General features: G+C 41.5%; 2 protein-coding genes across 3 annotated transcripts; one reads left to right on the top strand and one right to left on the bottom strand.

The window, feature by feature from the left end:
- Nucleotides 1–473: 473 nt before the first annotated feature.
- gmfb (glia maturation factor, beta) lies at nucleotides 474–7,248 on the bottom strand. Its single transcript, XM_039009201.1, has 7 exons — nucleotides 7,144–7,248; nucleotides 6,011–6,107; nucleotides 4,599–4,648; nucleotides 4,400–4,449; nucleotides 3,539–3,621; nucleotides 2,930–3,003; nucleotides 474–2,731 (listed from the first exon to the last, which is right to left on the bottom strand). Exons 1-7 carry the CDS (start codon nucleotides 7,144–7,146, stop codon nucleotides 2,660–2,662), a joined length of 429 nt encoding a protein of 142 aa, XP_038865129.1. The 5' UTR covers nucleotides 7,147–7,248; the 3' UTR covers nucleotides 474–2,659.
- Nucleotides 7,249–7,479: 231 nt separating this feature from the next.
- On the top strand, nucleotides 7,480–10,154 carry LOC120060114 (spermidine/spermine N(1)-acetyltransferase-like protein 1). 2 transcript variants are annotated; one of them, XR_005478187.1, is made up of 5 exons: nucleotides 7,480–7,627; nucleotides 7,960–7,974; nucleotides 8,088–9,257; nucleotides 9,503–9,571; nucleotides 9,702–9,749. XR_005478187.1 is itself a non-coding variant. In XM_039009200.1 (4 exons), exons 3-4 carry the CDS (start codon nucleotides 8,110–8,112, stop codon nucleotides 9,769–9,771), a joined length of 1,218 nt encoding a protein of 405 aa, XP_038865128.1. In that variant the 5' UTR covers nucleotides 7,480–7,627; nucleotides 7,960–7,974; nucleotides 8,088–8,109; the 3' UTR covers nucleotides 9,772–10,154. The 2 variants fall into 2 exon arrangements, 1 of the variants encoding a protein (XP_038865128.1); XM_039009200.1 differs by lacking the exon at nucleotides 9,503–9,571 and having other exon boundaries at nucleotides 9,702–10,154.
- Nucleotides 10,155–12,627: the final 2,473 nt, after the last annotated feature.

The following is a 12,627-nucleotide window of genomic DNA, read 5'->3' as shown; positions in this document are numbered from 1 at the left end:
TCAGTTCCAAATGGCAGCCTATTCCCTTCATAGTGCACTACAAAACCATAGGACTCTGGTCAAAAGAAGTGCACTACAAAACCATAGGACTCTGGTCAAAAGAAGTGCACTACAAAACCATAGGACTCTGGTCAAAAGAAGTGCACTACAAAACCATAGGACTCTGGTCAAAAGAAGTGCACTACAAAACCATAGGACTCTGGTCAAAAGAAGTGCACTATAAAAGGTAATGGGGTGCCATTTGGAATACATTCCATATTATCTAGAAAAACAAAAAATAATTATCCAACTACTGTCGTGTTTAACCTTAACACACTGTCAGCAACTTCCCCCTTGGATTGCCATTTGCATGCATGTTCTCTATATTATTGCTTGTGTCAACCAAAGTATGCCAATTTTTAAATTCATTATCGAGGATACATTCACTGTGTAAAACAAAGAACATGCAGTACACACTGACACACTATTGAAGGTTTGTTTGGGATTGTTTTTTTTGTTGTTGTTGTCATAATGCAAACTGTCGGGACAAAGACACACTGACGAAAAGCATGCACTTGTATATACAGTAGCTTACCACATCAAAGTTATTTTTTAGAACAGATTATTAAGCATTTTCATTTTTCACATTGACACCAGCTGATTGCACAATTCAGAGTAAAAACAGGACTGTTCCAGTACAGTTCATATATACGGACTATGAGGCGATGTTTAAAAGCTGTAGTCTTATTTTGCTTTTCAATGTCACGTTTCAGCAGATGGGAAGACATGTCATAATGTACATCTCAAATCGCACCCTATTCCCTTTTATAGTGCACTTCTTTTGACCCGAGTCCCATGGACCCATAGTGCACTATACAGGGAAAAAGTGTGTAACTTGGGATGTACACATTGTTTGTTTACATTTTAAATCTGTTCATCAGAAGAATACTCTTGATGGAAAGAGGCAGCCTTCAGGAATCTTACCAGTCTAAATGTAATACACTATACTTTTAGGGCGGTTTCCCAGATATACTGTATATTAAGGCTAGTCCTGGACAAACAGGCATGTTCAATGAGCAAAAGTACTTTTTTTTAATGTCCAGGACTAGCCTTACTTTGTGCCCAGGAAACCAGCCCTTCAAGTTTTTTTTACACCTTATAAAATAAAGGATTTAAAAGGCAAAAAGATGATTCTCTAATCTCCCAGTGTATTCACACCTGTCCAAGGTTGGGACACAGAATGATGTTTATACATAAAAGAGTCGGTTTCCCAGACACACATTAACTGAGTCTCTATTGAAATTGCTTTCTAGTTCAGGACTAGGCTTAATCCATGTCTGACAAACTGGTCCTAAATCAAACACGAGGTTTCTCTCAAGAATGTTCTAGACGCAAAAGAAACGCACACCTATTTAGGCGAGGTGCTGGCTAGCGGAGTGGAACACTTAAAAAATATATAAACGAGAGCCGCACACTCTAGCTCAGATGCAATTTTTTTTATGTCCAACGTTTCGGGCAGGCAAGCTGTCTTCATCAGGGTATAAATCAAACACGAGGTTTCTTTCAAGAATGTATCAATGATAATCTTTGTAGGCGAAACAGGTGCTCCACTTTGAAGGACACAGTTCAATGGTATAATAGTGTCCCAAATGGCACCCTATTCCATATATAGTGCACTACGGATGACCAAAAGTAGTGCACTATGTAGGGAATAGTGTACCATTACCTCACTACAGTCTCACTGCAGAATCACAATGATTCTACTCTAAAACAAAGATGAAGAGATAACCAACTTTCACTCAGAAACAGTCTGCCACTCTCAAGGAAGTTAGCTGCAGGCTCTTAAAATGTTACTTATCGACCAAGAGCATCAACGATTCCTTTTCCCCGGGAACAACTACAATAAGAACATATAGATCCAGAAACAAGATGGTGAATTGTATTTTTTAGCTGTCTTTTCTTTTGAGTATTGTAATTTGGATTAATATTCTTTGTTGTCATATGGTGTCATTTAAACTTAAATCAGTGAGTGAATGTTGTAAGAAATGAATGTATTTCTTTATACTGACCTACCTTTCCAAGCACAAGGACAAAGTACACACAACATAGTCAAAGATGCATTGAATTTGGATGTAAAATGAATGGCTATGATTGTGTGATTTAAGGTCAAAAGTGCTTCAAGCCTGGAGGCACTTCCATCTTGAAAATGTATAAAGAATCAAAGTAGTATTGTATCTTCACAACCCAGCATCCTCCCACAACTTGATACATTTTTTTTTAAACAGCTTCCCAAATCACAGATCCCCTCTTACTATCAGAACCATCCTTTTGGTTACAGTAAAAAATAAAAAATAAAAACTGGTTAGAATCTAATCTATCAGGTCATAATTATGTCATTATTACTAAACAAGCAAAACTCAAAAGAAATTGCAGCCATGACAATTCCTTTCAATTTCCCTTGAATTTTGCTCCGTCCATCTCAGAAGGAGTGGTAGTGTTAATTTCATTAAGGACACAGGAAACTGGCACATGTTGAGGGGGGGGGGGGGGGGGGGGGGGGATTGTATGGGAATAGGTACATCGGAGGAGGGAAACGTAAGCAATGGTGTTGTTTTCTTTCCAAGTGTCTTGTTCCTCCTCTACACCCTTCAGTCCATTAGATCACCAAAGTGGTCTCGTCTTAACCGAAGAAGCCCAGCTTCTCTCTAAGCCATTCCTCTGTCAGGTCCTCCGTGTTTCTGATCTCAAACACCTGCAAGAAATAAGGAAGAGCCGATAGGAGACTGATAACTGCCCTTTTTACAAGAAACATCTTGAAGCCAATTTCACATAAAACACATACCAATATATTTATGAATTTAGCTGTATTTCAGTACTAGTTTATTACTAAATACAGATAGCATTGAGCTCCAAAGATGAAGAGAAATAAATAAACAGTTAAAACACTAACCTTGGTCAGCTGGACAGTTTGCACCAGTTTGTTTTTGCTTCCGGCGTACATCATCTGTTGCTCAGGTTTACATCCTGAGAGGAAAAAATTATAATAATAAAAATATGTGGTAAAACCAGAGAAATAGAATGAGGAAGTACAACGATATGTTTCTCTACGGGTAAAACTAAAACCCGTTATATGAATGTATTGGCCTATTTTATTGCCTTTACCTCCCTTATCTTACCTCATTTGCACACACTGTATATAGACTTTTTCTACTGTATTATTGACTGTATGTTTTGTTTATTCCATGTGTAACTCTGTGTTGTTGTATTGTGTCGAACTGCTTTGCTTTATCTTGGCCAGGTCGCAGTTGTAAATGAGAACTTGTTCTCAACTAGCCTACCTGGTTAAATAAAGGTGAAACAATAATTTTTTAAAAGTATTAAATCACTTCAATGAAACATATTTTACTATCCAATAATAATAAGGTACCCTTAATTACCATGCCCTCATTGGTTAAAATGGCAGACGGAATTCATCTTTCTTTTACAAATATGGGCCAACAACACATGTTGTTACAGGTATAGTAGCTACAGGGATGTTGAGGACCGGATCTTATCTTACCCACTGGACTGGAGAAGATGAAACAGAGAGGGTAAGAAACTCTCCCGTCATCATGTTCGTACTTGTAGCTATACACCACAAATGTGCAGAAGGTTAAAGAGAACTTTTAGGATTAAAATAAGAGATTTGACTGTGCTCGTCACTTTCACTTAAATCACGCATTCATGTCAATGGGAGAACTTGTTTTACGTCCCTGTTAGTGAGCATTTCTCCTTTACCAAGATAATCTAATCCACTTGACAGGTGTAGCATATCAAGAAGCTATTTAAACATCATGATTTTTTACACATGGGGACAATAAAAGGCCACTCTTAAATGAGCAGTTGTCCAACAACACAATGCCACAGATGTCTACATTTTGAGGGAGTGTGCAATTGGCATGCTGATTGCAGGAATTTCCACCAGAGCTGTTGCCAGAGAATTTAATGTTCATTTCTGTACCATAAGCTGTCTCCAACGTTGTTTTAGAGAATTTGGCAGTACATCCAACCGGCCTCACAACCCCAGACAACGTGTCACCACGCAAGCCCAGGACCTCCACATCTGGCTTCTTCACCTGGGGGATCATCTGAGACCAGACACCCGATGAAACTGAGGAGTATTTCTGTCTGTAATAAAGACCTTTTTTGGGGGGAAAAATGAATTCTGATTGGCTGGGCCTGGCTCCCAAGTGGGTAGGCCAATGCCCTCCTAGGTCCAACCATGGCTGCGGCCCTGCCCAGTCATGTGAAATCAATAGATTAGGACCTAATGAATGTATTTCAATTGACTGATTTCCTTATATGAACTGTAACTCAGTAAAATGGTTGGAATTGTTGCATGTTGCTTTTATATTTTTGTTCAGTATAGATCAAAGGATATCTTGGCTGCCTTTCAGGCAGCTCATCCTTCAGATCATCAGGAGAAATATCCTAGAATGAGAGAGAGAAGGCATTCAAGGTTAAATATGTACTGTACAACAATAGGTTCACGCTACATCACACAAGACACTATTAGAGGTGTGTGGATAGGACACTTATAACACTAACGTCATCATACAATAAGCAATCTGGCAACTTACCTCATGTTCTTCATCAAGGATGACAAGCTGCTTGTCCTTGTCAATCTTCACTGAGAAAGAGAAAACACCAACAAATTTTTTGGGGGGAAAAATGTTCCTCAACAGTCAATAGTTGGTCCTTCCCAAGCACTTGACCCTAGCACAATATGTATGTAAAAGCAAAAACAACATTGTCAACTTTAGATTCTTTATAATTAGAAGGATACTGACTGATTTATGATTAAGAACCTTGTTTCAGGCTTCTACTGTGAAGGATGAGGGAATGAGAGCTGTTTCAACCAGGTGTCTGGCAGAGTGCCATGAGCTCACTCAGGCGCGCCCGTTTCTAAAGACAAAGGAATTCTCCGGTTGAAACATTATTGAAGATTTATGTTAAAACCATCCTAAAGATTGATTCTATACATCGTTTGACATGTTTCTACGAACTGTAATGGAATTTTTTTGAGTTTGTCTGGCCTGCACGTCATGAATTTGGATTTATGAAATAAAGGCCCAGCCAATCAGCAAACAAAAAGGAGCTATTTGGACAAATTATGGACTTTTTCGAACAAAACAAACATTTATTGTTGAACTGGGATTCCTGGGAGTGCATTCTGATGATCATCAAAGGTAAGTGAATATTTATAATGCTATTTCTGACTTCTGTTGACTCCACAACATAGCGGGTACCTGTATGACTTGTTTTTGTGTCTGAGCGCCGTACTCAGATTATTGCATGGTGTGCTTTTTCCGTAAAGTTTTTTTGAAATCTGACACAGCGGTTGCATTAAGGAGAAGTTGATCTAAAGTTCCATGTATAACACTTGTATCTTTTATCAATGTTTATTATGAGTATTTCTGTAAATTGATGTGGCTCTCTGCAAAATCACCGGATGTTTTGGAGGCAAAACATTACTGAACATAACACGCCAATGTAAACTAAGATTTTTGGATATAAATATTAACTTTATCAAACAAAACATACATGTATTGTGTAACATGAAGTCCTATGAGTGTCATCTGATGAAGATCATCAAAGGTTAGTGATTAATTTTATCTCTATTTCTGCTTTTTGTGACTCCTCTCTTTGGCTGGAAAAATGTCTGTGTTTTTCTGTGACTAGGTACTGACCTAACATAATCAGATGGTGTGCTTTTGTCGTAAAGCCTTTTTGAAATCGGACACTGTGGTGGGATTAACAAGTTTATCTTTAAAATGGTGTAAAATACTTGTATGTTTGAGGAATTTTAATTATGAGATTTCTGTTGTTTGAATTTGGCGCCCTGCACTTTCACTGTCTGTTGTCAAGTCGATCCCGTTAACGGGATCTCAGCCGTAAGAAGTTTTAAAGGATAGTGATTTATGATTAGAGGATACTTACCGATTTGTGATTAAGAGGATACTTACTGATTTGTGATTAAGAGGATACTTACTGATGATAGCAGCATTGTTAGTCTCCTTCCGGAAGCGGAACTCCCGTAGCTTTTTAACTAGGTCTCCATCAACGTCACACACAACCAGTGATTCACTCTGGAAGTAACGGATAGAAGGATATTCATAAAGCCTCTCAGAGTTGGAGTGCTGATCTAGGATCAGTTGCTTTTTGATGATAATAAAATACGATTACATAGACAGGGGAGACCTGATCCTACATCAGCACTCCTACTCAGAGATGCTTAATGAATATGGGGCCAGGAATAAGAATTGTTATGATGTCTCATTTCAAAGGAGATCAGATCCCTCTAACACATGATTGGGAACTTTTGATGATAGCCTACTGAATAATTATTGCGATGGTCATTCGATATATCTCTGAACTTGCAAATTCTACTAACTTGTGATACATTTTTGCGATCAATTATCAGACCACCAGCCACACCTGATAATTAATGTGTCTTGGAATGAGCAGGGATCTTCGTTTACGTAACATTCCTGAATCATTGTTCATGATGGGTTAAATTCCTTTGTTCAATGGCCTACTCTGGTTATGATTTGACAGGTAACAGGAAATAACGACGTGCACTGATTTAGCAACTACAGGGTTATACAAATATTTTAGTACTGTCAAATATGAGAGAGGCGCATCCCTGACAATGCCGAGTTTAATTTGTCTTGAAGCCAAGTTTAGCTAGCTAACTAGATAGGTCTTGCAAACTACAGGAAATGCGAATCCAGCTAGCTAGTTGGCTGGCATGCATTCTATACACAAAGCGAATAGAATCTGACAGAATAGTCACGGCACTTTGACGATCTGAAATTAGCTAGTTCCATCGAGTAGCTAAGGTAATTACATGGGAATTTGATGTGGCTAACTTTCTCAGACAATGCATGGGGTTATCCGTTAACCAGCTAGCTAGCTAGCTAGCTATGCTCCATATCGTGACATGTTGCAGCATATCACATTGAGCTGGGTGGAACAACTGCATATTTAAAAACAAGCGAAACTCATTTCGAATTAAAGAGGCGATTAATACAGGCAGAGGATATCAAACGGTTGCAACTTGAAAATAACCCCTAGCAAAATAAATTTAGTAAGGTTTTTCAACCCGTCTCAGGAACAACTTACCATTTTCCCTGAAGCGCAGACTCAATTGTTCTGTCTAGACCGGAGGAGGGCAGTACAGAACAGTATTTTTTCGCCCACATAATCTTGTGACTCTGATTTTACCAATCCCCGGCCCACACCAATTTAAAATCATTATTGGGAATATTTTTCGTATAATGTCATACTGTACTAGTTGAATTTTACTCCTATAAAGTTGAGGGAGAAAGGGTAAGATATACTTTTATTCATTTAACATTTTCTGTAGTCTTCGTTTGCCGACTGCAATCCGAGAAAATTTATGTGACTCTGGAACGCACCCATTCGGTCCAACCCTCTTTCCTTCCGCCCAATGTTTACGTCATATTCTAGGCGTGAGTGCAGACTGTACACTTCCTTTATCTCAGGAGTTTTGTACAGTATTTTTTTTTAAATTATCTCTCAACTGTCAAATTCTTGTTGTTTCTAACTTTAGAATTTGTTAAAGACGTCCCTCTTTTTTGTCGAGGTAATGTTGAAAAGCCTAACATACTTTAAAAACATTTCTTTATTGTACTTTGATCGTTTGAGCAGCATAAATATGTAGAATCAGTTGGTAGCTGGCTAATGTTTGCTAGCTAATGCTAGATAACGTTAGCTGTACATCGAGCCAGCTAGCTTTCTACATGTGAACAACACTAACCAGCCTGCAATCCAGTTTAATTTAAAGTTTATAGGTAGCTTGTGATATCTAAACTATGTTCCTATTTACTTCAGGCTGTTATAACTAAAGTAGCTAATAGGCTATAATAGGTTATGCTTCAGACCTAACAACTTTACCCCCCCCCCATTACCTTTCAGGACATGGATTTCTCGGTGAGTTAGCTACTTTTATCAATCACGTTTATTATCAAGGTATGCCTGTTTTAAGATGGTACATGTGTTGGTGAAGATCATGATAGAAACCTCCCTGTTTTTCTTGCATGTAGCTGGCAGATGCCATAGCAGACGATGTCCCGGGCCAAGCTGAGAAAGCGGCTAACCCCAACCCAGCCGCCCCCAACGCCCCTCCGCCCACTAACCCAGGATGGCCTGGTGCGGCCCCCGGAGCCCCCACACAGCCCTCTGCTCCTGGGGGATTCCCTGGGGGGCCACAGTCTGGTCCAAGGGCCCCAGGGCAGTTCCCTGGAAGTCAAGGACCCTTCTCTTCCGGTCCCGGAGCACCAGGGCAGTATCCTGGAGCTCCCTCTGTCCCTGGTGGGTTCCCGCCCGGCCCAGGGGTACCGGCACAGTACCCAGCTGGGCCTGGAGCCCCGGGACAGTGCCCAGCTGGACCTGGAGCCCCGGGGCAATACCCAGCTGGGCCTGGAGCCCCGGGGCAATACCCAGCTGGGCCTGGAGCCTCGGGACAGTACCCAGCTGGGCCTGGAGCTCCAGGGCAATACCCAGCTGGGCCTGGAGCCCCAGGGCAATACCCAGCTGGGCCTGGAGCCCAGGGGCAATACCCAGCTGGGCCTGGAGCCCCGGGGCAATACCCAGCTGGGCCTGGAGCCCCGGGGCAATACCCAGCTGGGCCTAGAGCTCCGGGGCAATACCCAGCTGGGCCTGGAGCCCCGGGGCAATACCCAGCTGGGCCTGGAGCCCCGGGGCAATACCCAGCTGGGCCTGGAGCTCCGGGGCAATACCCAGCTGGGCCTGGAGCCCCGGGGCAATACCCAGCTGAGCCTGGAGCCCCGGGGCAATACCCAGCTGGGCCTGGAGCCCCGGGGCAATACCCAGCCGGGCCTGGAGCCTCGGGGCAATACCCAGCTGGGCCTGGAGCCCCGGGGCAATACCCAGCCGGGCCTGGAGCCTCGGGACAGTTTCCTGGAGCCCCCATGCAGTACCCGTCTGGACCCTTCCAAACTAGTCCCGGAGCACCCCCAGGACCCTACCCCAATGTGCCTTACCCAGGAGCCCAGCCTGGTGGGGGGATGTATGGGCCTGGAGGTCCAGGAGCTGCCTTCTCTCCTGCAGGAGGCACCTTCTCTGGTGGAGCCTTCCCTCCCATCCCCCCTGGATCATGGGGTCCTCGAGGTGGTGGAGGCTTCCCTCCCCAGCCCGGCCACCCAGGGCCCATGGGACCATACGGGGGGCAAGCGGCTCCAGGAGGCATGCTGGTGAGTAAATACATGCTTTTAAAACACCACACATTGCTGCTTGCTTGCTTGCTTCTTTCCTGGTGCACTTCTGTCCTAGTCTTCACCGGAGGATCTCTGTACACGTGGTGTGGCTCTTTTTTGGGGGGGGGGGTTTCTTGCCTCGTTTTACCTTCCTGATTTCGCAAGCTTACATTAAGCGCAGCAGTCAGGATGGTGGATCAGAGATTTGCTGCAGGGCTGTAAAAATGGTGTTTGTCTCCTAGAAACAGCACTGCAATAACATTATACTGGTCTGAGGTGTTTTCTGCAGGGCGCAAACCGCAAAAGACAAGGCAAGGCAAAACAACAGAACATTTACAGTAATATCATATGTATCATTTACAGTAATATCATATTGTATCATTTACAGTAATATTGTAATGTATCATTTACAGTAATATCGTATGTATTCTTGTCTTTCAGCCCAGACATAATATACCATATCCACCACATTTTTGAAAGCACTGAACTCTTCAGATTTTCAGCCAGATGAGGACACCAGCCACAGAAAAATCACCTCGTGGTTTGGTTTAAGAACTCCAAGAAAGCAGCAGCATTATGTATTTGGTTGAAGAGGTTTTTACTAGCTAATACCTGGGGGGAGAAAGGGAGCCCAGTAATGTTTGCTGTCATTCAAGTGCAATACATGGCCTCTGCTTTTTGTGAAACATCACATTTTATATTATTTCACTCTTAAACTTTCATTAAAAGTCACACTTATCTTTTATAATAACATTTTATATGCTACTTTCAACAAAAAAAAAAAGGCCAAACATCATTTGGGTAGTAATCATCCTGTACTTGTGTGTTTTGCCAGCGTTGATAAAATGTCCAATTGTGTTAAATATTTGAAAATAAAGAATACTATCACATGTGTTTTGCTTGTGTTCTGTTTTTTGTTTGTTTGTTGCATTGCAGTGTTTAAAGAAGTAGTTTGGGATGTTTGCCCTGTTAAATTAATCAAGAGTTGATGATATACATACATACAGGTGGTACCACTGGTTGAAGGAAATGACGTTTCAACTCATCCAGTTAATCCGGTTGTGACTCGGCCCTATTAGGCTCATGTAGAGTGTCCGGTTCTGGTTTGTTTGGCGTAGGGCGTAGTGGAGACTCTTCTTAAGGGGGGAGTGACTCATTTTTCCAGTGGCGTTTGGAATGTAGGCGAAGTGCTAGAGTTAGCCAACATAGTCATTTCATTACTCATCATGAGAGAATTTCTTATCAATAATGATTTTTTTTTAATTTGTCAGGAAGTTTGATTTGTATTTCTTGATATAATGAGGATGTTTCTACTATGTCTTAATTACAACTAAGTGACAGTTTTAAGTGGCCATTTTCTCTTGACACCTGATAAAAGGTCACTTAATAAAGCTCATATATTCAATATTCTTACCAGTTCTTTATCCTCTTTTATTAATATTGAAATGTGTACTTCTATTGGGTCTGTTGTTGATAAAGGCAATTTCTATTAGTTTAATCTTTTTAATGAAACACTAAGACTGATGACGTGTAATGTTAATGTACCATCTGTTTCAGCCAGTGCACTACAAACTGCTGGCATAATGCACAGGCTCCTGATCACCTTAGTAGGGGAACCCATCCCTGGAGGAGACCAGTAGGTTACAGGATTTGAGTCACACTAGGCTACAGGATTCATTAATCTGTTCATTCACCCCTATGTTCCATTAATTATTTTTTAACCTTTATTTAACTAGGCAAGTCAGTTAAGAACAAATTCTTATTTTCAACGACGGCCTAGGCACAGTGGGTTAAACTGCCTTGTTCAGGGGCAGAACGACAGATTTGTACCTTGTCACCATGGGGATTTGAACTTGCAACCTTTCAGTTACTAGTCCAACACTCTAACCACTAGGCTATCCTGCCACCCCGCATAGGGACTTTTCACATATAGTCCTCGTATAATATCTCCGATCTGTCCTCTTATAAAAGATCCGATCTGTCCTCTTATAAAAGATCCGATCTGTCCTCTCATAAAAGATCCGATCTGTCCTCTCATAAAAGATCCGATCTGTCCTCTTATAAAAGATCCGATCTGTCCTCTAATAAAAGATCCGATCTGTCCTCTCATAAAGATCCGATCTGTCCTCTTATAAAAGATCCAATCTGTCCTCTCATAAAAGATCCGATCTGTCCTCTCATAAAAGATCCAATCTGTCCTCTCATAAAAGATCCGATCTGTCCTCTTATAAAAGATCTGATCTGTCCTCTTATAAAAGATCCAATCTGTCCTCTCATAAAAGATCCAATATGTCCTCTCATAAAAGATCCGATCTGTCCTCTCATAAAAGATCCAATCTGTCCTCTCATAAAAGATCCGATCTGTCCTCTTATAAAAGATCTGATCTGTCCTCGTTAAAGTGAACTCTGGAGTAAAAAAAAAGGAGCGAAATAACCATTGTTTTTGTGTTCACACTGCTTTTTCCATTGGATGAGGACTCAACTCTCTTTTCCAGTTCACTTCACCTATTTTGTGGTCCGAGTCCTCTTTGCATTCACATTGGTATGTTTAGAAAGGATCCAAAATCTTTTTATAACATTCACTCAATGCACTCTTGGGTTTTTACAAAGTCCAGGACAAGCCATTTCATCAGAACGTGTTATTGGACAGCTAGACATGCACTACATGACCAAAAGTATGTGGACACCTGCTCGTTGAACATCTCATTCCAAAATCATGGGCATTAATATGGAGTTGGGCCCCCCATTGCTGTTATAACAGCCTCCACTCTTCTGGGAAGGCTTTCCACTAGATGTTGGAACATTGCTGTGGGGACTTGCTTCCATTCAGCCACAAGAGCATTAGTGAGGTCGGGCACTGATCTTGGGTGATTTGGCCTGGTTCGCAGTCGGTGTTCCAATTCAGCCCGAAGGTGTTCGATGGGGTTGAAGTCAGGGCTCTACAGGCCAATCAAGTTCTTTCACACCATTCTTGACAAACCATTTCTGTATGGACCTCGCTATGTGCAAGGGGGCCATTGTCATGCTGAAACAAGAAATGGCCTTTACCAAACTGTTGCCACAAAGTTGGACAGAATAAATAACAGAAGAATAACTGGAGATTAAAGGATGCTTTAATTGAAAATGATACACCCAATGTAGGCTACTGGCCCTTTAAGAGCTAGAATATGCTACTGGCCCTTTAAGAGCTAGAATAGGCTATTGGCCCTTTAAGAGCTAGAATAGGCTACTGGCCCTTTAAGAGCTAGAATAGGCTACTGGCCCTTTAAGAGCTAGAATAGGCTACTGTCCCTTTAAGAGCTAGAATAAGCTACTGTCCCTTTAAAATCTAGAATAAGCTATTGGCCCTTTAAGAGCTAGAATAGGC

This window comes from Salvelinus namaycush, chromosome 15 (assembly GCF_016432855.1).
Source record: "Salvelinus namaycush isolate Seneca chromosome 15, SaNama_1.0, whole genome shotgun sequence".
NCBI lineage: Eukaryota > Metazoa > Chordata > Actinopteri > Salmoniformes > Salmonidae > Salvelinus > Salvelinus namaycush.
Note: the sequence above shows the minus strand (reverse complement) of the source record. Positions and strands in the feature narration are given on the sequence as shown.

What these genes read in the sequence shown, in the direction of transcription:
- LOC120060114 (XM_039009200.1), top strand. Translation starts at nt 8,110, where the DNA reads ATGTCCCGGGCCAAGCTGAGAAAGCGGCTAACCCCAACCCAGCCGCCC. An exon ending in CGGCTCCAGGAGGCATGCTG is followed by an intron (nt 9,258 to 9,701) that starts GTGAGTAAATAC and finishes CTTGTCTTTCAG; the next exon opens with CCCAGACATAATATACCATA.
- gmfb (XM_039009201.1), bottom strand. An exon ending in TAACAATGCTGCTATCATCA is followed by an intron (nt 4,649 to 6,010) that starts GTAAGTATCCTC and finishes TCTCTTTCTCAG; the next exon opens with TGAAGATTGACAAGGACAAG. An exon ending in CTGCCTGAAAGGCAGCCAAG is followed by an intron (nt 3,622 to 4,399) that starts ATATCCTTTGAT and finishes AACCTTCTGCAC; the next exon opens with ATTTGTGGTGTATAGCTACA.